Below are 27,906 nucleotides of genomic sequence, written 5' to 3' on the forward strand. Positions count from 1 at the left end.
AACAAAAGACCCTGAGCTCCGCCTTTGCAAACCTGAGATTCTTAAAGCCCCTCTGGTCTCAGGAAGCCCTTCTCAATCTCTACGTGCCTCCGGCCACTAACGAGGAGAGGCACAGGGGACGGCCTTCCCTGCTCATTCCTCCGAACCACACGGGGCGCCAAGAGCCAACATTCTCTTTCAGAAAGCTCTCCCGTACCCCCACAGCCCCTCTTGTTTTTCCACGCACCCGCCCCAACCCAAGGCGCAGGCGCCACCCCTCAGCTTCTCACCCCTCCCAACCAGCGAGCACGGCGCAAACGACGGAAGCTTGGCGTCCGAAGCTGTGGCGCGCCCAGAGGCAGGCCGCACGGCGATTGGTCAGGCGCGGGTCACGTGATTCCGGTGTCCCCCGCACGAGCGTGCGCAGAGTGGGTCTGCGCGCCCGTGACGGAACGACGAGGCGTGGGGGTGCGCGACCTCGCCCGCCCGGCCCGGCCCCCTCCCCTTGGCCTGCCGCTCCGCCCCCGCGGGGCGTCCCGGGCCGCTCGTCCCCTCAGCGGCGGCCGCACGCGGCCCGGGGTCGCCGTGAGTACTCGCGAGGCCGGCCTGTGGGGCGGCCGCCACGGGGACGGGGCGGGGCGGCCGGGCCGCGGGAAGGGTGCGGGGCCCGCCCCGCCTCGGCCGGGGTGGATGAAGTGAGGGTCTTGGACCGGGTGGCTCTGAGGGGCCCTCCTAGGCTTGACAGGCTGCGCTCAAGGCCGGGCGGCTGTCGACACAAATCGGGCGCAGAGCTTCTTCCCCGGGAGGCAGGTGTTGGGTGTCTTTGGCGTCTCCGTAGGAAACCAGAGAAGAGCTGTGACTGCTCCCTTTAGGGAGGCCTCTGGGCCTGCCCTGGAAACGAGGATGGCTGCCAGTGTTTGGGGGCTAACCTCGTCCTTGCTCTCCACGGGGTATACCGGAGATAGCGCTTGCCTTCGAGAATCGCCCCTCCGTGGGTTCTCCCCCGCACTCTTTGTTCAGTGGCCTAGGCTTTCTGAGAAAGGAGCACTTGGTATAGAGAGGAGTAACCCACTTTCCCAGGACTACAAAGCTGGGAGTTAAGCCCAGAGTTTAAACGTTGGGTTCGGAGGCTTTTTTGACTAGGTGAATAGTTGTCACACCGAGAACCGCCTGCGGACCTAGGGAAAGACCTTTGTGATCCAGACTTGAGGCTTATTTACGCTTGGCCTGTTTCCATGCAAACTGTAAAGCGCTTTGTGTTAGCTGCCCTCATCCAGAGTAAACACTGAGCTGAACAATACCCTTCCTTGGGCACTCTTCACACAGTCTCTACTTGGCCCAGCTTCTCTTGAAATGTTCCCTCCTTCACCTCATTTAGATAAATCAGATAGATGTTATTTCCTTAATGCATTAAACAACTACCTTAATCAGTCATAACCACATTATAGGAAAATTGGATGTAATTAGGACCTGTCAAATGTGCTTAAGTCCAGGTTCCACTATACTGATGCTAAGCAGCTTCCTTGGTCTTCCTACACTTGAGTATTCTTTTTTTTTTTTAATTTTTTTTAACGTTTATTTACTTTTGAGACAGAGAGAGACAGAGCATGAACAGGGGAGGGGCAGAGAGAGAGGGAGACATAGAATCTGAAACAGGCTCCAGGCTCTGAGCCATCAGCCCAGAGCCTGACGCGGGGCTCGAACTCACGGACCGTGAGATCGTGACCTGAGCCGAAGTCGGACGCTTAACCGACCGAGCCACCCAGACGCCCCTACACTTCAGCATTCTATGTATAACATGAAAGCTGTGAAATAGATCATCTTTTAGGCTTCCTCCTCTTTCAGATGTCTGTGATTCTGTGAATGTCATGCATGACCTACCCCCCTTCCCCACTCTTTTACTTTTCAAACCCATTCTTTACCTCCAGAGGAATGGGCATTGAGAGTAGAAGATGGGAGTCTCTTTCCCTAAAACACCCTGGTTGGGAAACGATGGTAGTTCCTGACTTGTTTCTTCCCTGGACAAGAAAAATTCCCTCTGAACTACCTTTTTCTCCTTGTGATAACAGCAGAAACCAAGCAGCAACAGCCCTTGGAGAGAGACTAAGTTTTTCTTGACTTCTACGGTGACAGAGACCTTGAGAAAGTTGGTACTTCTGGCCTACGCTGCCAACATCCTACCACCCAGCCCAAGACAGCCCACGCTGGACATTAGTGCCTCCCTCTTTATTCCTCTGTGATCATCCAGATCAGCACCTGACTGTTTATTTTCAAATCTCACAAACCCAGTTCAGTCCTCAGATCTTCGTAATTTTGGTTCTCAGCTGCTCTTGAAGGTGAATAGAATCTTGTTTTTTAAAGTCATTTTTGTCTATGTGTAGACATGTTTAGGTTCTTGTATGTATCTCCCCTTTGGTTTGGGTATCCAGCAGACAGTTCATTCATTTATTCATCAGTAAGTACGAGTTGAGGGACTGACAACATAGTAAAGAGCCAAAGCCTCTGCCACCACAGAGCTTATACTTTGGTGGGAGATAAATACAACAAACAAATATTTTGTATGTCAGGGCATTGTGCTGTGGAAAAATAGAAAGCAGGTAAGGGGGATGAATAGAGAGTGCTAGTGTGTGTGTGTTGAGGTTTTGCTGTTTTATAGACGATGGTCAAGATGACCTTTGAGCAGAGAGCTGAAGGAGTGAAGCAGCAAGCCATATGGATATCTGAAAACCATTCCAAGAAGAGGCAACAGCAGGGACAAAGGCCCTGTGGTGGGAATATACTCGTTATGTTTGAAGAACAGCAAGGAGGCAGTTGTGGAGTTTCAGGGATCATTTTCCTGTTCACATTTAGAGTTGATTTTTTAATGAGAGCCCCTGAAAAAGTACAAGAGTAGCCTGTGATTTTTTTTTTAACTTGTTATGAAGATTTCCAACTATATGCAAAGGTATAGCATAAGAAACCCTCATGTACCCATCACTCAGATTCATTAGTAATTAATGTTTTGCCATATTTATTTCATCCCCCCCCCCATCTATACCCCCCTTTTGGGGCTGGAGTAGTATTTTAAAGTAAATCTCAGGTATCAGGCCATTTTATCTCTAAGAACTTTAATTGTAATTTTCTTTTGCATATTTTTAATGAGTGAGGCAGTGCTGTCAGTGAGGGGACAGCTATGGCGTGTGTACTGGCATTGTCCCATATGTCCCCATCCTGGATCAGTTACCAGGCTTAAGTTGGTATTTGAGGAACAGACCACAGGCCCCTAGAGTACACAAGGATTTAGAACAGTGGTTCTCAAATTTTATCATGTATCAGCATAACAAAGGGCTTGTTAAAACACAGATTACTGGACCCCATCTCTGGAGTTTCTAATTCAGTAGGTCTTAGAGTCTGAGAATTTACATTTTAAACAGGTTCCCAGGTGATACTGATGTTACAGATCCCTAAGCCCACTGTGATCTTCAAACCTAAGGTTCAGTAGAACCGTATTAGAGACCAAGAACACCTCTGCGTAAAGTTGGAGTAGGTGAGACAGATCCGTGCAGTGCCAGGAAGGCCTAGACAGTGGTTCTTAATTTTGCGAAAGGCTAGGGGTTAGTGTGTTTCTGACTGTTTATTCAGATCATTATTGCATTTTTATTTGGGGAATAGGTTCCAAGATGAGACCACTCAGACCATGTCTACCAGGGGATATTCAGTGTTGTTGAGGACTTTTAAAGTTAGCTTTGATTGTCATGTAAAGGTGTCTAGGGATGTTGATGTTTAATAAGAGATGATGATTCAGTTTGAATAAATAGGGGTAAAGATTTCTAAAAGAATCTTGATTCTAATGGGGGTTGGTACTATGAAGAATGTTCCAAAATGAACTAACTAGACAAAGTAGGTAACGTCTTTTCCTGTCACCATCACTTTTGGCTTCAGGGGTTGATATGCATTATGATCTAGAGCAGGGACTTGCTCCAATCCCCAACTCTCAAGCTTAAATGGAACAGTAGTGTCTCATGTTTGTATAGTGCTTTCATGGTTCATTATCTTTAAAAAACTATGTGTATAAGTATGTGTCCATGCATGCAAGTATGTTTCTATGTGCAAGTGTCTGTATATTTGTCTAATAAAAGTGTATCCATAAACATGTGTGCCTGTGTAAATACCATCTAGCTATTAAGTGGTGATGAAACCAACTGTTGTCTACTTTCCACAGGACAGTGACTTGTTATCACCACAACAGCAGAGCCTGCCATCCCCAGCAGATCTACAGTCAGCCCCTGACATCACCCCCTCCCTTGTCTCCCTCTGTGGCCTCCTAAATGCCTATCCCATTGGCCTGGGTTCAGCTGGTGGTATGGAGGGGTGCTGCCTAGCACTGACCTGGGATTGTGTGTGACCCACTGACCCAATGGTGAGAACTGACTTCCCACCTCTCTGACTGGTCATCCAGGGGATAGATGGGACACCTTTTCCTGGTACTCTCCCTCCCACCCTTTTGAAAGGTAGAGTGGTTATCTGAAGTTGAAAGAAGGAGAAGGAGCATGGAGACAGTATTACTTGGTGTGTGTACAGGTGGATTTTCTTCTTGGGAAGGAAGGAAAGTTAAATAAGAGGAAGGGAGTAATAAAAGAGCTTAGGTAAGCATGGGAGCTGCTTTGGGGTAATGATCTAGAAGAGGCCAGCTTGTGCTAGGACCTAGATATGCCCAGGAACCAACATTGATGTTGAAGTCTGCATCCCTACCCCCCTGGCTACCAGAGCCTCAATCAAGAGGGCCAAAATTCCAGTGCCCTGTTTTCCTCCATCCCTCCCAAGGTCAGAGGTAGGCCATGGATATGACCAGATTCAGGAAGAGACTGAAATGCTCCAGAAGAGTGAGGTGAAGGGAGTATAGGGAATAGGGTCTCAGTTCTATCCCAAAGGACCTCCCATTATTTGTGGGAATCTATTTTGTATCCTATCGCCCTCCTGCTCCATGGGATAATAGGGATCCAACAAAGGGTTGTATCCTTGTTTTTCATCGCTAGGACATCAAAGGCCAGTTCTGGAATGATGATGATTCGGAGGGAGATAATGAATCAGAGGAATTTCTCTATGGAGTTCAGGTGAGATTACAGCCCCTAAGACCCATGTTGGATAGTCTAAATGTGTGCTTCTCTGAATTTACCAAGTAGTGAAAGATTATTCTGGAGCAGACATAAGATGAGGATATGATGTTGGTGCAGTCTGAGCATTGTCTTGCCAGAGCTGATTTCATATTCTTGCTCTTACCTGGAGCTCATTCCTTTCCCAGAGTAAACTACATTCTCTGTACGTGGGGGCTACCCCATGTGTTCTTGGTTAGAAATAGTGATTTTTTTTTTTGACTCTTCACCAGCCAGTGGCTGTCATTTCATTCATCAAGGTCAAATTTTTAAAAGATATCCTGCCAGTGATTGCTTCATGCCATCACTCCCCAGGGCACAGTCCTGAGCAGGAATGTTGGATTCTTTGCACAGAACCATCTGAGTTAAATTCTGTACTCTTCAGCCTGTTCTGAGTTCTCCTAGAAGGGATACCTAAGTATCCATGGTCAGGGTCTGAGAGGAAAAGCTGGAAACTTAAGGCTGTGTACTCGTTGAGCAAAGCCTGCAATTGGTTCATAGAAGCTTACTAGAGTGGAGATGGAGGGATACTTGTGGCCAAAGATTGGTGGCTAGGGCCACCATCAAGAGCTCCTTCGTAAGAGCAGCCTTTTGCTTCTATGTACTGCTGCCATTTGATTTTCCTGTTCCTGGTGTTCATGTTCTTTTTATTTTTCATCTCTCTCTTTCCCCCTCTATTTTCCCTCCTCCCAAACCTCCCCACCATTTTTGCTGCTGACTCAGGGGAGCTGTGCGGCTGACCTATATCGACACCCACAGCTTGATGCAGACATTGAAGCCGTGAAGGAGATCTACAGTGAGAACTCTGTATCCATCAGGTGGGACCCCACTTCAGGAGCAAGCCACTTCTTTCTGAGCTGTTAAGAGGCTAAAGGTTTTTTCTTTTTAGGGTATAATAGGGGGTCTGTGGACATGGATAAATTATGAGCTTAGTGATAGGTAGTGGGAATTTCTCAGAATACTTAAGCTTAGCTGACAGTGGTGAGTGGGGAAGTATAGCCACTTTTTTCAGCAGTTTCCTCTATCCTAGATCCCTCTAGGCCAATAGTTTCATCTTTGAGGTAAGAAAGGCTTCTGGCCTGGAGAAAGCCCTGATCATGTAAGTGGCTTGAGGCTGCATCTAAGTCTAGATACAGAGCTACTTCTCACTCTTCCCTCTCCTCTGGCCCCAGGCTCAGTTCTCCCTCCACCTCAGTCTCTGTTCCCTTCTTTCTCCCTTAATGAGTCTCACCTGTATCTCTGTAGAGAATATGGAACTATCGATGACGTGGACATTGACCTCCACATCAACATCAGCTTCCTCGATGTAAGTGGTGCTAGTACCTGCCAACAACATGTCTAGCTGGACTTGTGGATTTTGTCATGTAGGCCAGGAGTCTTGTTCCTGAGTGCTGCATTTGGAGCACATATTCTTCATCCCTGTCTTTCCTAGACCATCAGCAGACAGTGGTGTGTACTGTCATGTGCATGTGTGTGTCATATAGGGAAAACTTCCAAGTCCATTCCTCTCTGTTGCTAAACTGGAAACTCTCCCTTACTCTTTTAGGAGGAAGTCTCTACAGCCTGGAAAGTCCTCCGAACAGAACCTATTGTGTTGAGGCTGCGATTTTCTCTTTCCCAGTACCTTGATGGACCAGGTAAAGGCAGTGACTTTGGGCAAGTAGGTGCTCTAAGTGTGGTCTAATCCAAAGTCCTAAGTTAACTGAGCCAGAGAAAAGCTAGAATAAGGCTCTCGGGTATATACTGCAGGCCATTGGTGGGGGCTTTTCAGTTTGCTGTCATTCGTGCATTCCCTGTCACCCGATAGCCATCCCCTAAAGGCCTTCTTGGTTAATGAAATTGTTTTCTCTGGTCCCAGATATTATTTATTCCTTCCCTTCCCCTCAGCGTCCTCATAGAAGTTGAAGTGATTTGAAATGGGTCAGACAGCTCCCAGAATCTACCCTCTGCTTCAGATGTTTTCCTTCTCCATCACTATTGTTTAGAGTACCCTTAGAATCTGAGGAAGCTCATCCACTGAATTGGGGCTTTGGACTCCCAGGAAAATAGAGATATGTACATACTAGGAGCTTTTTCTTCTCTTTGCAGAACCATCAATTGAGGTTTTCCAGCCATCAAATAAGGAAGGGTTTGGGCTGGGTCTTCAGCTGAAGAAGTAAGAACTTTGATCTTTCTGGTTATGGATATATGAGGGAAAGAGACGGACATACGGATGGACAGGCAGACCCTTGGACGCAGTGTTTCCTCCCCAAAATATCTTTCTGAGATGGGCCTAAGAAAGACTAAAATAAATTTGGAAAGCCAAATTTATGGTTAGGTGGAAGAGCCTCTGGTTCTGGGGTGTCTGGCCTTGAGGCTTCTGGAGGTGAGAGGGGGCTCATCAGTACTTACCATTTAAGGAAAAGTACAACTCTGGAGTTAAGGTCTTGATCTTCATATTTTCTCTTGTGGTTTTCTCAGTGTGGGGCTCTAAAAGCTCAGATAGTTTATGAAATATGTTGAGTGCCTTGGTATACAAAGAGAAATAAATGAATTATAGATTCTGCCCTCAGTGAAGTTCCAAGTAGAGTCCATTGGATACATGTTCTAATACAAGTGAATATATAAGGTTTAGAAAGAATGTAGAGGAAGGAATGACTCAGTCTGGTGGCGGGTGGAGGGCTATGAGTGAATGAATGAAAGGAAGATGATTCATGTTTTCAAGGATGGGTAAGAGTTGCCCATGCAGACAGATTCTGAGCATGAATAACATTTGCAAGGGCACAGTCAGGTGAAGCAGCCTGTGTGTAGGAAGCTTCAAGTAGTTAAATATTGCTAGGAAAATACAAGGGGAGAGTGTAGGAATTGAAGTCAGAGAAGTAGGAAGGGGTCCAAATCAGAGAGGATCTTGGGCTTTTATTTTCTAGGCAGTGGGAGCATTGAAGGGTTTTAGGCAAAGAGAGGCCATGGTCAGACTGAGTTTTAGAGAAATGATTCCAGTAGCACTGTGTAAAATAGGTAGGAGGGGGTGAGACAAGAGACCAAAAGTCTAGGAGGTTTTTGTAGACGTCCAGACATGAGATGATGAGGGCCTGAGCCAAAGTGTGATTATAGGTGCGAATAGAGATAAAAGGTGGACTATAGAGATTTGTGGGGTATAAAATCAGTAAGACTTGAAGATTGATTCAGATATGTCATGTGTAGTCATAAGAGCCAAGGAATAGTAGAAAATTACTCTTAGGTTTCCAGCCTAGATGTCTGGGTAAATTGTAACACCACTGATTTAAATAGGGGAGGAACAGGTTTATGTGATAAGGATAGATAATTAGTTTCATTTTAAGCATGTTTAAAGGTAACCTTGGGATATTCAAGTGGAGGTACTCAGTACATAGATATGTAACAGGAGAGGTTAGGGTTGAAAATATATTTAGTGTATGGATGGAAATTACAACCAGTTTAGAGTATGAAATTGCTGAGGGAGAACATGGAAAAGAAAATAAGATCAAAGGCAAAACACCCTTTAGCATCCAGACAAAATACCCAAGAAACCAGCAGGGTGGTCAGAGAAAGAAGAAACATTGAAGGTAGGTCAGAAAAGTTGGAGAAGAATAGGAAGAGAATGGTGTCTCAGAAGGCAAGGAAGAGAATTCCTACAAGGAGGGCCAGATGCCGGAGAGGATAAGTAAGAGAACTTAGAGTTTTTGTCAGATTTAGCATGGAGGCAAGAGCAATCATCATGAAGAAGTGAAGGTAGAAACAAAATACAGTGACTTGAGAAGTGAGTGGTTGGCAATGAAGTAGATACAGTAAGTGTGGACTGAGATATTTAAGTGAGGATTGGAGGGGAAGGAAATGCAGCTAGATCAAGGTATAGGAAGTTGAAACTTCTGTAGACTTTAGGAAAGGAACTGATAGGAGAGGGATATGATTAATGGATCAAGATCCCTAAAGAGGCAAGAAGGGACTGAGATCTAGAACCCAAATAGAGATATTAATAGAAGGGTCATTTTGTTTTCAGAGAATGGAGGGATTGAGGTAAGAGTAGAAATAGAAATAGATTTTGTAGTAGGGTTGGAAAATTAAGGGAGCTGGTAACTGATAGCTTCAGTTTTTTCTGTTAAGAAGGAAGAGATTCTCAGCCACAGGTGAAGTTAGAAGGTTGATGAAGGCAGTAAGGATTTGGAATAATAGCTTAGAGTAATGCCAGAGAGAACTCATCAAAGACACATGAAAGGATTGGCAAGACTAGTGGAGGGCCCAGCTCAAATTGGAAGCCATAAGTTTGGGGATGTAATTTTTTTGCTAACAATGTCAGTACCCCTCATGTCCCTACTCCTTTTCTTCACTATTCACAAGGTAGAGGGTGGTATCCAATTGCATCCCACTACCCCTTTCCACTCTCAGTATAGTCATTCTTGGCAATAAATTCCCAGATTCATGGCCGTTGAAGGCTCAGCTTTCAAGCCTTCCACTAAAGGCTAATCATCTCAGAATTGTTCTGGTCTATTAGATTAAGTAATGGAAGTAGGTATTTACCCCCTAAGGTAAAGAGGTTCTTTAGGACAGTACATTTCCATGGGCTGAGGTCATTATCGCGAGGTCTTCAGACACACATTCCCCCACCACAGCTAGCTTTACCATCCCTGGGTCTGAATTTTAGATTAGTTGCTTTTCATAGTTCTATTTCTTGACCTACTCCCCTGCCTGAGTTTTGTAAAGCCTGTTGTCTTTGATTCCTTAGGATCCTGGGTATGTTCACATCCCAACAATGGAAACATCTCAGCAACGATTTCTTGAAGACCCAGCAAGAAAAGAGGCACAGTTGGTTCAAGGCAAGTGGTACCATCAAGAAGTTCCGAGCCGGCCTCAGCATCTTCTCACCCATCCCCAAGTAAGTGCTCCCCGAGGAGCAGATAATCTCTAATGACCTCTTAGTCTTGTCTGAGCTCCCACCCCACCTTCTTGATTACTTACACTAATCTATTTGCCCTCTCCCAAGGTCCTCTGAATTCTGCACCTTTAACTATTAACACCGACCTACATAGTCTTGTCCCCTAGGTGTCTTTATCTTTTGTACTTCTGACACCAGTATTCATACCTTGTCCTTCATGTAAAACACAGTACCTAGCTCATGGTATGTTTTTGCAGAAATGTATGCTAATTTTTTGTCTTTTCTTTCTTTGAACCTCATCATTATGCCCTCTACTAAGAAGGCAGAGTCTGAGAATAGGTACCAACTCCTTTCTGTCATGAAAGGGCACACTGATTGATCATCTAACTTTTGGAAATAAATACTGTCCATTCTCTGTCTCCAGGCCTACATTGTCCACCCTGGTGCCTTCTGATCTTCCCAAAGGCAAATATAAACCCGGATTTATAGTTTTCCAGACACTATTGTTGACAGACAGACATCAGGCTTTTTTGGGTTGCAGCTACTTATTGCTTAGTACAGTATTCAGCACTTTTCATGTGTATATAAACACGCAGACGCCACGCACATACACACACTGAGTAAATTAAACAGGCATCCTGTCCAGGGGATCATTCCCTACCTGGCCTAGCTGCTGTAGAGATTGACCGAGACTTTGCCTCTGCCTGTCCTCCCATGTTCCAATCTGAAGAACACACAAATAATGACATAAAAATCAATTCAGGTTTGTGATTTACTTGTTTTAAAAGTGTTTAAGATCTGGGGCACCTGGGTGGCTCAGTCAGTTAAGTGTCTGACTTTGGCACAGGTCATGACCTCACAGTTCGTGGGTTTGAGCCCTGCATTGGGCTCTGCTCAGAGCCTGGAGCCTGCTTCAGGTTTTGTGTCTCCCTTTTTCTCTTTGCCCCTCCCCTGCTCACACTCTGTCTCTCTTAAAATCTTAAAAATAAATAAACATTTAAAAAAGAAAGTGTTTAAGATCTGGTGTAACTTCCCTCAGATAAGAGTTCTTCTTTGGCTTAGGTAGGTCCCTTCACCCATTCTGGCTTAGGATGCACTTATCTCCAGTGTTCTTCTAGGGCTCATACTGAATCCCAGTTTTATCACATCCCTTTGCTCTCTGTCCAGGTCTCCCAGTTTCCCGATCATACAGGACTCCATGCTGAAAGGCAAACTGGGTGTACCCGAGCTTCGAGTTGGGCGCCTCATGAACCGTTCTATCTCCTGCACCATGAAGAACCCCAAAGTGGAGGTGTTTGGCTACCCTCCCAGCCCCCAGGCAGGTCTCCTGTGCCCCCAGCACGTGGGCCTCCCTCCCCCAGCACGGACCTCTCCTTTGGTACATGGGCTGGGGAGGGTTTGACTTGGGTGTTAGGAGGGTGGGAATGGAAACGTGGGAGTATAGCTTCTCAAGGTGAGGTGAGACTATGGTTTTTCAGGCATCCTAAATCAAACTTGGTCACTCTACCATGAATGGGTGGAATGGAGAACATTTTTTAAAAGCTGAAAACATCTAAACTCTCTGTCAAGCTTCTTTGATTGTAAGCCATGAAGCAGGGAGTCTGGGCTTGGGCATCTTAAGATGTCATGTATGATTTTATTAGGTTGTGGTTAGGACTTGGTCATCAGCTGCTGTATTAGCCTGTCCACCTACTTTGAAAAAGGTTAAGGACAGGTGAGCCCTTTTCAAGAACCTTTGGCAAAAATTTTTAAAGGTCTTCTCTTCAATTTTGGGATTATTGAAGCTAATCAGAGCTAGGGTGTAGCTACTTCAGGAGAATCTCAGGTGATGAGTGTGAAGTCTGTCTAGGTACCTGCTTCATAGGAGGCTCATAAATTCTGTCTTTTCACTCATCAGGTCAGTGGTCACTGCAAGAATATCCCTACTCTGGAATATGGATTTCTTGTCCAGGTAATTGAGTTCAAAGCTTCATTCCTAAGCCATTCCCTTGTTGTCTGACCCATCTGATCCCCTAACATCTCCCAGCTCCTCAGTCAGCTAACAAATATTTCCTGAGTTGCTCTGCTCCCAGAACTGTACTACGTATTGTGTAGATAGGAGAAAAGAAGGCACAGTTCCCATCCTCAAGAAGCTTACAGCATTATTGGGAAGACAACACTGACAGACCATGTCGATCAAATGATTTTAAGTGCATAGATGTCAAGATAGGCGAGGGATTGACACTGATTTCCTTATGATCCCCGACATCCTTGCTCAAGTGGTCTTCAGTTTTCCCTAGACCTCTTCCACTGCTCAGCTACTATTAGGTGATTTCCTTTTAAAACCTCTGTATTCCCTGGACCTGCTTTCTTTCATTTTTGCATCTTAATTGTCTTTGTTCATAGCATTCCCCCACGGGCCTTCCTCCCCATATCTGCCTGGTGCAGTGAAGGCTCATTGGTACCTTAGCCATAAGATTCTTCTCCAACCATATTAGCTGGAAGTGATATTTCCTCTCACTGAACTCTTAAGATGCTTTTTGTTTTATATGACATCTATGTGCAGTATACCATATGCTGCCTTGAATTGTAATTAATTTGTATACACGCCACATCTCCCTTGTTGACGTTTAGGGTCTGAGAAGACAATCTTTTTATGTTACCTCATAATCAAGGAGACCATTCACCAAACTGGGTACATAGTAGGCATTCAGTACACCTGAGTGAATAAAAGCCCTTACATGTTCCTTTACTAGCCCAAAAGTATGTGAAATGGGAAGAACTTGATTTATACAAAAGTGTACCTGGCTGAAAAGTCATGTTAAGGCAGAGTGTGGTTTTGTTGTTATTGTTTTTAGTTTGCTTTTCTTTTTTTTTTTTTTAAACTAGGCTCTGTACCCAACGTGGGGCTTGAACTTATGATCCCAAGATCAAGAGTCGTGTGTTCCACTGAGTCAGCCAGGTGCCCCTAGACAGAGTGTTTTAAAAAATTATTTAGCATATTGCCATATGAGCTCTAGATTTTTGCTTTCTTCCCAGCACAAGAGTTGTATCTGTGGCTTTGACCAGTGGATAAGCTGATTGTTCTGGGTAGTTGAAATGGCTTCTTAGGCCCCCTGCCATGTGATCATGGTCTGAATATTCACCTGTCTCAGAGGGACAATCTTAATTACTACAACTAAGGTTAATAGTTCGGTTAGTACATGTTAATATTTATAAAACACTTTCATGAAAATTTTCTCAGTAATCTCAGTTCCTCTATGAGGTGAATAATATCACTTTATAAATGAAGAAACCAAGGCTCAGGTTAACCAATTTGCCCAAAGTTATATATGCTATTAAGTAGTGTGGCGGGGGTGGGGGGGGACAGGATCTTAACTCAGGTCTTCTACCATGGTTGGTCTTATTTTAACTATAATATATAGCTGTAGCTCTAGAGTTGGGCCCTCAATTAAACTAAGTGCAGGGCCCAAGAGTAGGTCTGCCTTACGCACAGGGCTGGGAGAGGAGAGAGTGGTTGGAAAAGAAGCTCAAATTGCTTCCCATATCTGTGTCTGTACTTCCAAAAAGACTTAATAACAATGTCTTCTCTTCCCAGATCATGAAGTATGCAGAGCAGAGGATTCCAACGTTGAATGAGTACTGCGTGGTGTGTGATGAGCAGCATGTCTTCCAGAATGGGTCCATGCTCAAGGTATGTGCCCTAATCTGTGACCCTCTTCCTTAGACCCTTAGTCAAGGCTCTCAATCCTCATCTTTCTTTTATTCCTTTCTTCCTGGGTCTATGGTAAAGGTAGAATTTTGTCCATAATTCTTGAGACTCTAGAAGTAATTATTTTGCCTCAGAAAACAAATCTCTGCAGTCCTGTTTTGAAATATGAGGCTATATAAATTTTTTTTAATATTTATTATCACTTCCCCAGTGGTCCTTTTTTAAAAATATTTATTTATTTATTTATTTTGAGAGAAAAAGAGAGCAGGGGAGGTGCAGAGAGAGAGAGGGAGGGAGAATCCCAAGAAGGCCCTGTGCTATCAGTGCGAGGCCGATGTGGGGTTCAATCCCATGAACCACAAGATCGTGACCTGAGCTGAAATCAATGATGAGTAAGATGCTCAACCAACTGAGCCACTCAGGAACCCCAAGGATGTATGAATATTATTGCAGATATAATCCCCACCCAACATTTAAAAATAGGGATCAGATATTGAGATATTGGTCAAGATGATTGCATATGAAGCTGTCCTCAAGGACTCCCAAGTCTAGGTGGGTGGGCAGACACTGACTGCACTGTCAGTGTGTAGAAGAGATATGAGCAGTGTTGTGGAAACTCACAAGAGAGAGCATCTAACTACCTAGGGAAGTCATGGAAGGCTTCAGAGAGGAGACAGCATTAACTGTGAATCTTACAAGTAAGGCTTTTTAATTAAGACTAATTTATAGTTTTTTCATGACATAGAGGGCCCCAAATTCCTACCTGGTTCTAGAGTTGTCTAAGGTCAGATTTGTCCTTGTCTCCCTATGACACCTTCTTATTGCACACCCTGTGTCACTGTTCTCTGTTTAATATGTCTGTTCAGCCAGCCGTCTGTACTCGTGAGCTGTGTGTTTTCTCCTTCTACACATTGGGAGTCATGTCCGGAGCTGCAGAGGAGGTTGCTACTGGAGCAGAGGTATGGGAGAGGGAAAAGCTGCTGGGGAGCTAGCATCAAGAAAGGCGAGGGGACCTAGCAATGTCACTCCTTGGCAGTTTAACCTCCAGAAATGCTTTCATATGTAAGGGTGTGCACAGTACTGTTGTTTGTAATAGCGAAAAAAGAATCGATATGATTCCATCTATGGGGATTCAGTTAAAGAAATCATGGTATGTCCTTACAGTGGAAATACCATACAGCTATTATTTATGGGTAGAAAATTATAACATATATAAAAAAGAGAAGAACAGTATGTGCAGTATAGTTCTTTTTTTTAATTGCCTATTTAATAAGGTAACTATTTCCATAGGAAAAATTATCTGCAAGGGTAGACCTCAGACTTAGCAGTAGTACCTGTGAGGAATGAGATTTGTTTGGGGGCAATTGGATGATTTTTATCTTTTTCTTAGTCATTTTTTAAATCATCATTACTTGAATTTTTATGAACAGCCTGTATTTTCAAATGAAAAAAACATAAACGTGTTTGCTATTAAAAAGAACAGCAGAGAAAATGCTGAGAGCCTCCAACAGGTGGACAGACCTATGCTGGATACTGTGTGACTCCCAGCACTGGGAAACCCTTTAGCTTCTGCCTCCTTTCTCTCCTTTCGCCTAAGGTGGTGGATCTGCTGGTGGCCATGTGTAGGGCAGCTTTGGAGTCCCCTAGAAAGAGCATCATCTTTGAGCCTTATCCCTCTGTGGTGGACCCCACTGATCCCAAGACTCTGGCCTTTAACCCCAAGGTATTGTTGCTTGGGAAGAAAGCAATAGAATAGAAATAGAAAAGGAATAGAAACAATAAAAGAGAGTGGGAGACTATGGGCTGTCATTCTCATGTATATAACAGCTTGGAAGGAGGGACAGAAGGGATGGAACACTTGGTTCTTGGGAACTCTTAAACCCTAAGCTGTGGCTGTTTTAGTGAACAAGTAACTGAGTTTGTTAGAAGGAGGGGAGAAGAATTATTATGTTATACTAGGGAAGAGTATAGATTTTGGAGCCTGACAGACCTGGATTCCATTTGAGGTTCTCCTGTTCCCTAGCTGAATGGTGTAAGAAAAGTCACTTAACCTTTTGGTACCACAATTCCCTTATCTGTAAAAAGGGGATAATATCTACCTTGCAGATTGTTATAAAAATGAGAAATAACATATGTAAACTATTGTACTAGGGTTCTCCAGAGAAACAGAACCAGTAGGAGATATCTATGGAAAGAGATTTATTATACAGAAGTGGTTCATGTAGTTATGAAGGGTGAGAAGCCCAAGGATCTGCATTTAGCAAACTGGAGGCCCAGGAGAGCCAGTGGTATAAATTCCAGTCCAAAAGCTGACAGTCTTGAGATCCCCCAAAAGCAGGTTTCTCAGTTCCAGTCCAGTGTTCGGAAAAGACCAGTGCCCTAGCTCCAGCAGTCAGGCAGGGGGAGTTCCCTCTTACTTGGCCTTTTCGTTCTCTTCAGACCTTCAGTTGATTGAGTGAGGCCCACCCAAATGAGGGGAGCACAATCTGCTTTACTCATTCTGATAAAAAAGTCAATCTCATGTAGAAACACCCTGACAGACACACCAAGAATAATATTTGACAAAACGTTCAGGCACTGCATGACCCATCAGATCAACTCAATTAACCGTTGACAAAATTAACCATCACAAGTACCTAGCAGAGTGCCTCACTATGACTCTTATTGCTATGTATCAGGCACTATATTAGTTCTTTACGTATGTTATTTAGTCCTCAGAACGATCTCTGAGTGTAGTGGGAATTTTAATCTTCATTTACACACAGGGTACTGAGGTTCTAAGAGGTTAAGTAACTTACCTTATTACTTCTAGCTGTAAAAGAGAACTAGCATGTGATTCCAGAACTGTCTGACATTAAATCTGTGTTCTTTCCATGACATGCCATACTGTTTCCCTGGGGCCTAGACCTCTTTTGTACATCTGGCCCTCCTTTTCATCACATCTTACTCTCCTCCACTTTTCTTCATCTGGGTCTTCTCTTCCCATTGATTCCCCACAGAAGAAGAATTATGAGCGACTTCAAAAAGCTCTGGATAGTGTGATGTCCATCCGGGAGATGACCCAGGTATTCTGCCCTCTGCCTGTCCTGCTTAAGTGCCCTGTTGTGTTTGGAATCCATGGGAGTGGAATGGAGATTTAGAAATGCTATTCAGATTCCTCACTGAGTTTTCTTTAGTCTTCCCTCTTCAGCCTTCCCAATCCTTGTTCTCTGTTACTCTCTTTTTCACTCCGGATGTCTCTCTCAACTTTTACCTTTGCTGCCAATTCCTTCACAAGTTGTTCATATTTAATGTTTTTCCCATAATTCTTAAGGAATTAGAGAAGTGAGGGAAAGACTTCTGCCCAGGGTTGGGAGGGCGAGGAGGGGGCTTGGATGTAAGGAACTAGCCCCAGGGGCCTACATCTTCTGTCCTTCTAGGGGTGGGGCAGCAGCATGGAGCAGTGACCATCCTTTGACTCAAGGCTGCCCCTCACCAGACTTCCCCACCCCTCGTCTGCAATCTCTGCATGAATAGACATTCATTTGTACTCACATTTACAGGTGGGCCTCTTCTCAGCAAATCCTATATATCACAGTTCAGATTAACACATAAGATATACCTAGGAGGGATGATTTACTGTCAGAAGGACTCTTTGCTTTATGTAAAGTTTTACTACAGGATTCCTTAGCCTAATCTTTCTGGGACATTGATTTTATTTATTTTTTATTTAAAGTCAACTTTTTAGAGTTGTAGGAATTGCGTAAAATGAGGGAGACCCACCTGCATGTTGTTTTGTAAGCATTTTCAGTCATTTTCATACTTATTTATGAGTCTTCCCAATCTGACTGGGCTCCTTAAGGGTGGGAACCCTATCTCCTCTTGCCTTTGTGTGGCCTTCAGTGCCTGCCTTGCCCTGGGCCCTGATTAGTCTGTCAAAAGTGGGAGGGCTCTCACCTCTCCTGGGAGGTAACTTTATGACCTTTGTCTTAACAGGGCTCATATCTAGAAATCAAGAAGCAGATGGACAAGCTGGATCCCTTGGCCCATCCTCTCTTGCAGTGGTAAGTGATGTGAATAGAATGGTTTGTCCTTCAGGGATTGGGGGTGGGGGTGCCGGGGGATATGGAATTAGTCATGGAACCTACAACTTCTTTTAGAGCCGGTTCCAGCATCCTTCCTGAGGTTATAGAGATTCTGGCTGCTTTTTCTTGGGGTTTTATTGATATACTTTGCCTTGATAAGAACTCAGAGCTTAGCGGGAGCTCACAAATTCAGACACAATGTCTCAGATTCTCTCTAGGTGTTTCTTGTTTCCCAATAGGTCTTTAAGTACCCTTTGCATGTAGGAGTTAATACGGTTTCAACTAAGTTTTCTGTGCATACAGAGAGGTTTGTCTCCCCCTTCTACTCCCTATCCCTGTCTCAAGGCCTACCCTCTTGATGTACACTGTCCAGAGCCTTGAGGCACTATTATTATTCCCTTCAAACAAAGATTCTGAACATTCTCTACTGCCCTCCACCCTCTGCCCTCCTTCCCCGATCTTGATTGCTGTTGTTTTCCTGACATAGCTTTCCCTTCTTTTCCTAGTCAGCCATTGACATCAGTACTTTTTCAATACAACATGCTCCCTCTTAGCATCAGGAATGACCAGGCATAGAGTATCCAGGATGGCATCACAAGTAAATGGGTGAAGCACAAAAAAAAACAACAACAGCAACAACAAAACAAAACTGTATCCACTATATGAGATAATGCTTCCATGTTGAGCTCTCAATGCTTTATGCCTTTGTTCTCTCCTATCCTCTGAGTTCAGCCAAAACACAGCCCAGTCTATCCTTGAATCCTAGGGAAGGTTGTTGTAGTTTCATCTGTTTCTTTCTCCAGCCCAAACAGTAACTTTCTCTCCATCCCTCCCCATCCTTGAGAGCCCTGAAAGATTCCTCTGAGTCCCAGTTGTGTGTTTCTAAATCCCAAGTATAAGTTGTCACCATGCTAATAAAGATCCCTGCTTTCTTATTTACTTACTTATTTATTTATTGTAGCTGATCTTACGTGCTTTTCCTTTTTTTTCTTAATGTTCATTTATTTTTGAGAGTGAGAGCATGAACAGGGGAGGGGCAGAGAGAGGAGGGGGGACAGAAGATCCAAAGTGGGCTCTGCACTGATAGTAGCGGGCCTGATGTGGGACTCAAATCCACAGACCACGAGATCATGGCCTGAGCTGAAGTCAGACGCTCAACTGACTGAGCCACCTAGGCACCCACTTTTGTTTTATCCTTTTCTGTTCCCAGACATAGCAGTCTCCCTTTCACCCGTCTCTTTTCTTTTATTCATTGTTTACCCAGTAACTCTGGTCAGTAGTTTCCCTTTTACATTTTTATACACAAGCGTTACCACCAACAGGAATATCTAGATAGTGATCTGGACATTTTACATAATTCCAACAGCCCTGGAATCCTTGCTTGTTCTCTCAGGGGTACAGTAAGACTGCTTCTTTGTTCTGGATGGTCTAATGACACACTCATTCTGTCCATTCCTTTCTTCTCTGTTTTATGCTAGGATCATCTCTAGCAACAGGTCACACATTGTCAAACTACCTCTCAGCAGGGTAAGTGACCATTCTTCTTCTAAATTCTTTAAATTTCTGGTGAGGGACAGGGAGGGGCTCCAGACCAGCTAACCACATTGATCCTAGACTTGCCTCATTGGCTCTATCCATCAACAGTTGTCTTTGGACCTAAGCATATTCTCCTTATTTGGGGTCAGTGCAAGCCCCCATTTGCTCCCCATCCCCACCCCTTCCCTCCCTGATCTCCATTTCTTTGTTTTCCTGACCCGACCCCCAACCTGGGCAGCAGCTGAAGTTCATGCACACCTCACACCAGTTCCTCCTGCTGAGCAGCCCTCCTGCCAAGGAGGCTCGGTTCCGGACCGCCAAGAAGCTCTACGGCAGCACCTTTGCCTTCCAGTGAGGAGGGGGGGTTGGGGGTGGGTGGGGACTGGGGGAATGACAACAAATAATGTAGGGGGGTGGGAGGGCAACTTCACTTGAGGTACATGAGTGTGTGTTACATATGTCCAACCAATCAGTCAGATATTTCTTAATGCTGTTGTGGTAGGCGCTATAGAGTGTAAAAAGATACATCGGATATGGTCTTTACTCTCAAGCTACTTATGTTGCAGTTGAGGAGAAATGACATTTACACATAAAAAGATGTGGTTAAGGGAACAGATTGGAGGAGATAGATTTGAAAGCTATTTTGAAGGAAATCAGCAATTTATGCTTAATTGTGGAAGAAGAGAGAGAGAAAGTGAGAGAGATATTAAGAGAGTGGTGGTACCTTTTTCTTAAAATAGATGTGAAGTTAGAACTGGCAACCATATTGGGATCAGTGCTCTGTTGGTTGAGTTTGAAATGAATCTGCTTAACTTGAAATATCAGGAGAATAGGCAAATGAAAATACTGAACCAGCAGTTGAGGATTTAGGATGGGACCAGCTGAAGCACAGGAAAAAGAATGGGACTGGAAGTTACAATGGAGAGTTAGCCATACACACGTATATTGCATGCCTGTGACTGTATCCATGTGTGTGTCTGTTGCTAGCTGTATCCCTGTCCATCATCATGTCCTGTGTGGGTGAGAATGGGTGGGCGTGGCGGTCTTGAAAGTGCTTCTGGGAATCTCATACAATGAAGAGACATGTTTTCTACCCTGCCTTACAGTGGGTCCCACATTGAAAACTGGCATTCGATCCTGCGCAATGGGCTGGTCAATGCATCCTACACCAAACTGCAGGTGAGGCTGTGTGCCTTTCCCTTTCTCTCCACTCCCCTCCCTGCCCCACTCAGTTTTGGGGAAGCCTGCTCTAGAGTACTGAACTGATTTTTGCCTCAGCATCCTCAAATCTAGCCTGCCGTGTGGCTTTCCAAGGAAAGAGGTTGGAATTGTTTGTATAGAATGAATATGGCTGATATATACTTGACCCCAGGCTGTGTTTTTTGGTAGTTTTGGGAATAGGATTATATCAATAGGCAGGAATATGAAATACTGACTACAGCCACTGTGATGCATTAACCTGTTAGACAAAGCTTTTTAATTTATGTGACTGTTCATTCAGAAAAGTGATATAAAAGACTTATTTCTTCTCCCTATGGGAATCCAAGGAGTGATTATTGTTTCTCCTCTTGGGTTCCTGTTCTATAGTTCATTTTTGGAATCTGCATATGTACCAAAGCCTGGGGAATGGAGTATGGATTCTGAGGGACTGACTAGTGGCTTTGCCACTCCTTACGTTCCAAGACATCAGTATCTAGTAGGGCAAAGAGGTTAACCTGCATCCACTTTTCAGCCAATCAGATTTTCAAGAGTAAATTCCTAGAGTAATCTGAACCAGTGAGAAGGTAATTGGAGGGACAGAGGGCTGGATAAGCCTTGTGGCTGCCTAACATACAGCCATGGGAGGGCCCAGGCTCATATTGCTCATCCTGGTGTTTCCCTGCAAGCTGCATGGAGCAGCCTATGGCAAAGGCATCTACCTGAGCCCCATCTCCAGTATTTCCTTTGGATACTCAGGTAAGAAATACTGTCTGGCCACCTCGGCTCTATTTACATCGCATCCATTTTGTGAATACGTAATCTATGCTGTCTCCTCCTGCTCCATCATGGGTACTTGGTCTGTGTCAGCTCTCTCCCAGTCATAGATACATGGTTTCTTTACCTCCTCTCGTTAGTAATGTAGATTCTTTACACCATGAGCCCAATTATCTCCCTTTCTGTTAGGAAGTCCTCTTCTCCATAGGGATGGTTTTATTCATTGTAGAGGCTTGGCTCTGAGAATAAGTTAGGAAATAACTGGGAGATTGAAATGAGGCTTTTCATAGACCACATTTTTGGTGTGGGCAATAGCCTGTTGTTTATAGATGGTATATGTACACGTGTGCATGTGAGTTTATATGTGAATACACTTGAATGCTTGAGTATCTTCCATCGGCTTACATTTCTGGAGACATTGTTCTCCCTGTCAACTACCTTTTAAAATTTAAACTGTCTATAATTAAATACTATTATAAGAATGGAAGAGAAAGCATTTTATTCCAAAGATAAGGCATGGGTAAGGTCCATTTTCTAGTCAGGAGATGAGTCCAGGTTTGTTCTATTCAGAAAATGAATCTGCCTTGGAGCTCTCTCAGTGTTACAGGTTCATGTCTTAGTTCCTTTTTAGTTTTCGTTTGTTCTTGTTCTACACAGTCTCTATATAAAAGATAACCACCATATGTTGCATGTCTACCATATGAAGGAGACAGTGCTATATTCTTTAAAATTTTTTTTTAGCGTTTATTCATTTTTGAGGGACAGAGACAGAGTGCGAATGGGGAAGGGGCAGAGAGAGAGGGAGACACAGAATCTGAAGCAGGTTCCAGGCTCTGAGCTGTCAGCACAGAGCCCAACGCGGGGCTTGAACTCACAAGCGATGAGATCATGACCTGAGCCGAAGTCAGACGCTCAGCCGACTGAGCCACCCAGATGCCCCTACAGTGCTATATTCTTTATAGATTATTATTTAGTATTATCTGGTAATTATAATTATTATAAAGATAAGAAAACTTAGATCCAGAATCATAGAACTAGAAAAGTCTTTAAATTTTAAACTACTCTAACAGCAGCAACTAAATCAAAAAACTCACCAAACCCAGATAGTTTTATAAGTGAATCTTAAACCAGGCTTTAACCAAACCAAACAAATTATTCATTTTATATAAAACTTTCCATAGAATGAAAAAATGTAGAATTATAAATCATAAAAGGTAAGTAAATTTAACTTTATTAAAACTAAAAACTTCTGTTTACCAGAAGACACCTTAAGAAAGTGAAAAGCTACAAACCAGAAGACATTTGTAACATATTTAACCACAAAAGATTAGTAATAAAGATATTTTTTTAAGTTTATTTATTTTGAGAGAGAAAGCAAACAGGAGAGGGGGCAGAGAGAGAGAGGGAGAGAGAGAATCTCAGGCAGGCTCCACACTGCCAGCACAGAGCCCAACATGGGGCTCGACCTCACCCAACAGTGAGATCATGACCTGAGCAGAAACCAGGAGTTGAACACTTAACTGAGCCACCCAGGTAACCCAAAAATGTATTTTAAAATGCTTAAAAATCAGTAAGAAAAAGACAACCCAGTAGAAAAATAGGCAAATGACATGAACAGACATTTCACTGAAGAAATGACCAAAAAATATGAAAAGTTGCTGAACTGCTATTAATCAAGGAAGTAAAATGAAGACCAAAATGACTACTGTTTGCCACCTGTGTGGACTGGCAAAAATTAAGAAATCTGGTAATACCTCTGATGGTCCTAAAAGTTGATTAGCAGGATCTCTTTTATTGTTTATTGGAATATAAATTGGTACAACCACTTTGGAGAACAATTTAGTGTTTAATTTCATAAAGCTGAGAAAATTTATCCCAGTGACCCAACATTTTTATTCCTGCATGCCCAGAGGTGTACTTGAATGTTCAAAGCAGCAGTGTTTGCAGTAGCAAATCTTGGAACCAACCCAAATGCTCACTACCAGGAGGATGGATAAATACATTTTCATATATTCTCAGAGTGGATTATTATTTAACAATGAAAATGGATAAATAGTAGTACTTAACTACATGGAAAAACCTTGGTAATGAGCTGAGCTAAAGAAAAAAAAAGGCAAGCCCAGAAGACTAGTGTATAATGTCTTTTTTATATTGTTTAAAAGCAAACAAATATAAACCTTTTGGTGCATGTGTGTTATGTATGATAAAACTAAAGAAATTTCAGGATAGTGGTTACCTCCCAAGGATAAGCAGATAGATAGCTGGGATAGGGTAGGAGCACATTGATATAAATCACTAGTAATGTTTTGGTTCTTGGATTTAGTCTGTAGGTTGGGTCTATAGGTATAGTAGATAATAAATAAATAAATAATAGTGTGTCATGAACCAAACCTAATGATTAATCCACCCAGGGTAAGTGCCCAATAAATACCGATTGAATGTGTGAATGAATCTTATTCTGTGTGCCTGGGGTGCAAAGTGGGGTTGGGGTTAGGGTAGTCTTTTTGGCTTTTTTGTCTGGGTTCCTCAGTTTTTATCTTTGTTCCCGCCTGAGCTTCCCTCATTAAGCTCTTGTTATTTTCCAAGTAGTGAGATTCTCCTGGTGCCTTGGTGTTCTTGGTGCCCACAAAATTCTTGCTTCCTGTCTGTTCTCATCCTGTTCTCTCCCTCTCTTCTCTGTCACTGGCTTTTGTTTACTACTGAGTGCCTGAATACCTATGGAGCCAGGAATCTCTATTGACTCTCTATATTTCTTCATCACTTCAGTCACAGAAAAACATCATAGGACACCATCCTTTTCCTCTTGCAAAGGTCCACTGATTATAAAATGGCATAGGATTTTACTTTTAGAGTTATAGATCATCTCATCCAATCCTTTCTTACTTTATAGTTAGGAAAGCTCATACACAGAGAAGTTACACACAGCTGTGAGTAGCAGACCTAGGATTGGAATCTAGGCCTCCTAACTTCTGGGCCAGTGTTCTTATTACTATATTGGACTGACAGGGTAGGCTTTGCTTAAATGACTGAGTGTCTGAGGGCCCACAGATATGTGAGAGTCTCTATAATGTGAGATGTGTACAGATGTCCAGTTTCTTGTAATTACTCTAGTATTTAACCAATTCCATCTTCTTATATGTTTCCACATACCCTATTCTGCTCTAGTTTTCTCTGTTCTCCCTCAGGGTATCCTTAGTTTTGTGGCACTGCATGCTATCTGGGAGCTGGTATAAATAGAGAGCATCCATTTGGCTAATGGAGCCTCCACTCCAATGACTTGGCCATCGTGTGCAGGTTAAAACAAGGGCCAGGGAGAAAGGAGTTAGTAAACTCCATCTGTGTGTTTAGTTCTGTTTAGAGACTTCTGATAGGTGTATACTCTGGATGCAAAGCATCCAGGGATTACTGTAGCCACCACTTTCTCAGTTTCTGGTCTTGGTAAACTGTAGAAGATCATTGGGTCAATATGAACAGGACAGTGTGCAACAGGATTGAGATGGGACAAGATTTGGATTGCATCATAAGGGCCATTTGAAAGACCAGCCATAGAAATCAGATTGTTCTTTCTTATCCTTTGGGATAGAACTTGTTCTTTCTTATCCTTTGGGATCACTCAGAATCTTGCACTGAAATACCCAGGATGAGAACGTCATGTTTGGATTCAGAGCTAAACTTACTTAAGGCTAATGGGGAAAGTAGAAATCGAGGGGTGGTAAGTGTCACACCTGTAGGAGGAAGAAATTAAGAGTTTAAGTCTTGCCTTGAGTTTTGTTCAGGCCATATATCTGTCGTGGGACTTTAGTGTGAGTGCATGATGAATTGACAGCCTGAGCAGTGAGGAATGTCAGTCCAGACATCCCCACTCCTGCACCATGGCTATCACAAAACCAAGAACTGAAGGAGAGTGGGATTTGTAATAGAATGTTCCAAGGTAGAGTGGTGAGATAGGGGCCCTGCTTATGGCCTGTAAGGATAGCATCATTTCCCATCTTCATCCATGTCCTCTCAGACAGACAGGGATGGACACATAGACACACACACATGACTGTGATAAGGGTAGGCCTGTGAGAAAGCTGAGTCAAGACTAAAGTCCTAGTCACAGGCCAAAAACAGTTGGGAGTAGGGGCACATAAGCACTGTTCCATGTGTAAATAAGAAAAATCCAGAATGGGTCTACAAATGTTATAAATAGGGCTATTCACTGGGGGATAAGGATGGCAGAGGATTTATGGATTTAGACAGGGGGACACTGGAGGGAATTGGCACCGCTTCCTCAAGTCTGGGAAGACTTTCTAAAGGAAGCAGGATTCTTCAAGGTTGTTGCCATTGTGGTTACTTGTGGAAAATTATTCATCACTTACCTTCTGTGCTTTCTGTCTTTTCTTTTGAGTGACTCTGCTCATAGTTTTCTATGTAACTTTGAGACTGGAGCAGATCTGACTTGCTCTGCTTGCTTCCTCTTCACTCATTTTGCTCAATCTGGCATTTGATCCAAGGTGTTGATATCACCACTCTTGTGAGCCCCTCATTCCTGTCTCATTTCATGTGTTCCTCCCCGGTCTTAGAACCTTCTAGTGATTCTTTGATATTCTCAGGATAAACTTCAGTTGTCTTAACATGGCCTATAAGGCCTGCTTGATCTGATCCTGACTCACTGCTTCCACATCATCTGTTGCCGCTCTCCTTCCATTGACTATGCTCCATACAAACAAAGGCACATTGCTTTCTTTCCTCCAGACCTTCTATGTCCTTTTACCTCTGCCAGGACACTTTCCCCCTCTTCATTTAAGTAATTTTTCCTGGCTGTCACTGGGAAGCCTTCTTCAAAACCCTAGGGCAGGCTAGTTCCCCTCCTCTAGCTCACACATTGTTCTAGATTCTCCCCATCACACTTCTTGCCATACTGTGTTGTAATTACTTGTTCTTTGCCTGTAGTATCCACCAGACTAAATTGTGTCAGGGCAGATACCTTGTTTGTTTATTTACTACATGTCTAGCTCAGTGCCTGGCACATAGTAGACATTTTAGTAACTATGTGATTGAGGAGTGGGTGACTGAACTGGATTTGTTGTTCTATAACAGGAATGGGAAAAGGACAGCACAGGATGCCCTCCAAGGATGAGCTGGTCCAGAGATATAACAGGATGAATACCATCCCCCAGGTATTATTAGTTGGCACTCAAGTGACGCAGGCAGAATCCTTCCCCTAGGATAAGTTTAGGCTACAGAGATGGATGGGGAACAAATGGTGGGGGAGGTGAGTAGTTTGAAGATCATTTGAAGGAATCAGATATGTTTGAAGATGAACATGCTTCCAGAGTCCTATGTGGCCTCAGTCAAGTGTGAAAGCAGAGACTGCGTTTAAATGCAGTGACATGAAAATGTAAAGATCGAAGCTATGGACTCAGCCAGACTAATTATGCAAAAGCAAAATTTGGGGGTGGTGGTGGCTGGGAGACCCAGATATCCTAATCCATACCCCTAGCCACCAGCAGCTAACTTCCTGCCTAGGGAAGCTATAACAGTCCACCTGGCTCTGCTATCCTTCTCTTCCAGACCCGATCCATTCAGTCAAGGTTCCTGCAGAGTCGGAATCTAAACTGTATAGCACTTTGTGAAGGTAGGTGGCTCACCCAGTCCCTGTATTTCTGTGTCCCCAACCTTTATTTCTGGTACAACTCTGGCACGTGATCCAGCTGAGGGTGTTGTTGACACATTGTCTTCCCTCCCCTGCCTGGACTGTATGACTTAAGCATTATAATTTCTGGCCCCCTTCTTCCCAGTGATTACATCTAAGGACCTCCAGAAGCATGGGAACATCTGGGTGTGCCCTGTGTCTGACCATGTCTGCACACGGTTCTTCTTTGTGTAAGTCTAGGAGGGACGTTGGGGATTACTCTGAGGAATAAGGGTGGGGGTTTAATGGTATGATTACTGGGAAAGTCTGTTCCTGGCATCTGAGACTTATCCCTGGCTACCTGAGTGGAGCTGGCACTGGAACTTTCCCTGTGGAGGATGGGGATGGGTATAGATCTGTTTAGAGGAAATCAGATAAGCTGAATCTCTTCCACCTTAAAGAGTTGCAAGAAAGGGTTTTGACTTTTGGGTTGGAATGGCCACACCTCACATATAGTTCACTGGTTGACGTTATTCTGGTATTCTTCTCCCTCTTATGCTCACGCTTGCCCTATCTTTGGCAGATATGAGGATGGTCAGGTGGGCGATGCCAACATTAATACTCAGGACCCCAAGATACAGAAGGAAATCATGCGTGTGATCGGAACTCAGGTTTACACAAACTGAGGGGGCCCCAGCCCTCGTACCACCCCTGTTCCCCCAGGATCCATCTGCCCTCATACAAGGGCTCAGGAGCAGCATGTGAGGCTGCCCTGAGGAATCAAGGGGCCATTACCAAGGGGCAGGAAAAGCATAGAAGAGGCGGCCTTCATGGTGGAGACTGACCCAGGAACCACTCCACATTTGGATGGCCCAGACTGACTCCCTACTCCTGATTTTCCCAGTTGACTTCACCCTGTTTGTAAATAAAACAATAAAATGGAAGGTGCTGTGGACTGGATATGATCACTGTGGTCTGACTAGCCTTGGCCCAGCACCTGCCCCAAGCCCTCAAGTGGGGTGTCAGGTGGGGAGAGTGGAATA

At 43.9% G+C, this 27,906-nt stretch overlaps 1 protein-coding gene across 4 annotated transcripts; it reads left to right on the forward strand.

The window, feature by feature from the left end:
• The first annotated feature begins 456 nt into the window (after positions 1 to 456).
• PARP6 (poly(ADP-ribose) polymerase family member 6) lies at positions 457 to 27,823 on the forward strand. 4 transcript variants are annotated; one of them, XM_042988464.1, is made up of 23 exons: positions 1,699 to 2,315; positions 4,181 to 4,378; positions 4,995 to 5,072; positions 5,835 to 5,929; positions 6,357 to 6,417; positions 6,658 to 6,748; positions 7,200 to 7,266; positions 9,832 to 9,981; positions 11,149 to 11,299; positions 11,879 to 11,932; positions 13,559 to 13,654; positions 14,539 to 14,631; positions 15,270 to 15,395; positions 16,672 to 16,737; positions 17,648 to 17,715; positions 19,215 to 19,263; positions 19,511 to 19,623; positions 20,379 to 20,451; positions 21,159 to 21,228; positions 26,329 to 26,408; positions 26,803 to 26,866; positions 27,030 to 27,114; positions 27,447 to 27,823. In XM_042988464.1, the coding sequence occupies exons 2-23, from the start codon at positions 4,376 to 4,378 to the stop codon at positions 27,547 to 27,549; spliced, it is 1,836 nt and encodes a 611-aa protein (XP_042844398.1). In that variant the 5' UTR covers positions 1,699 to 2,315; positions 4,181 to 4,375; the 3' UTR covers positions 27,550 to 27,823. The 4 variants fall into 4 exon arrangements, 3 of the variants coding, with proteins under 3 accessions (XP_042844396.1, XP_042844397.1, XP_042844398.1); XR_006218515.1 differs by lacking the exons at positions 21,159 to 21,228; positions 27,447 to 27,823 and having other exon boundaries at positions 11,149 to 11,359; positions 27,030 to 27,057; XM_042988462.1 differs by lacking the exons at positions 26,329 to 26,408; positions 26,803 to 26,866; positions 27,030 to 27,114; positions 27,447 to 27,823 and adding an exon at positions 457 to 564 and having other exon boundaries at positions 2,049 to 2,315; positions 11,149 to 11,359; positions 21,159 to 22,023.
• Positions 27,824 to 27,906: the final 83 nt, after the last annotated feature.

This window comes from Panthera tigris, chromosome B3, assembly GCF_018350195.1.
Source record: "Panthera tigris isolate Pti1 chromosome B3, P.tigris_Pti1_mat1.1, whole genome shotgun sequence".
NCBI lineage: Eukaryota > Metazoa > Chordata > Mammalia > Carnivora > Felidae > Panthera > Panthera tigris.

What these genes read in the sequence shown, in the direction of transcription:
- PARP6 (XM_042988464.1), top strand. An exon ending in AATTTCTCTATGGAGTTCAG is followed by an intron (nt 5,073 to 5,834) that starts GTGAGATTACAG and finishes CTGCTGACTCAG; the next exon opens with GGGAGCTGTGCGGCTGACCT. An exon ending in TGCACACGGTTCTTCTTTGT is followed by an intron (nt 27,115 to 27,446) that starts GTAAGTCTAGGA and finishes TATCTTTGGCAG; the next exon opens with ATATGAGGATGGTCAGGTGG.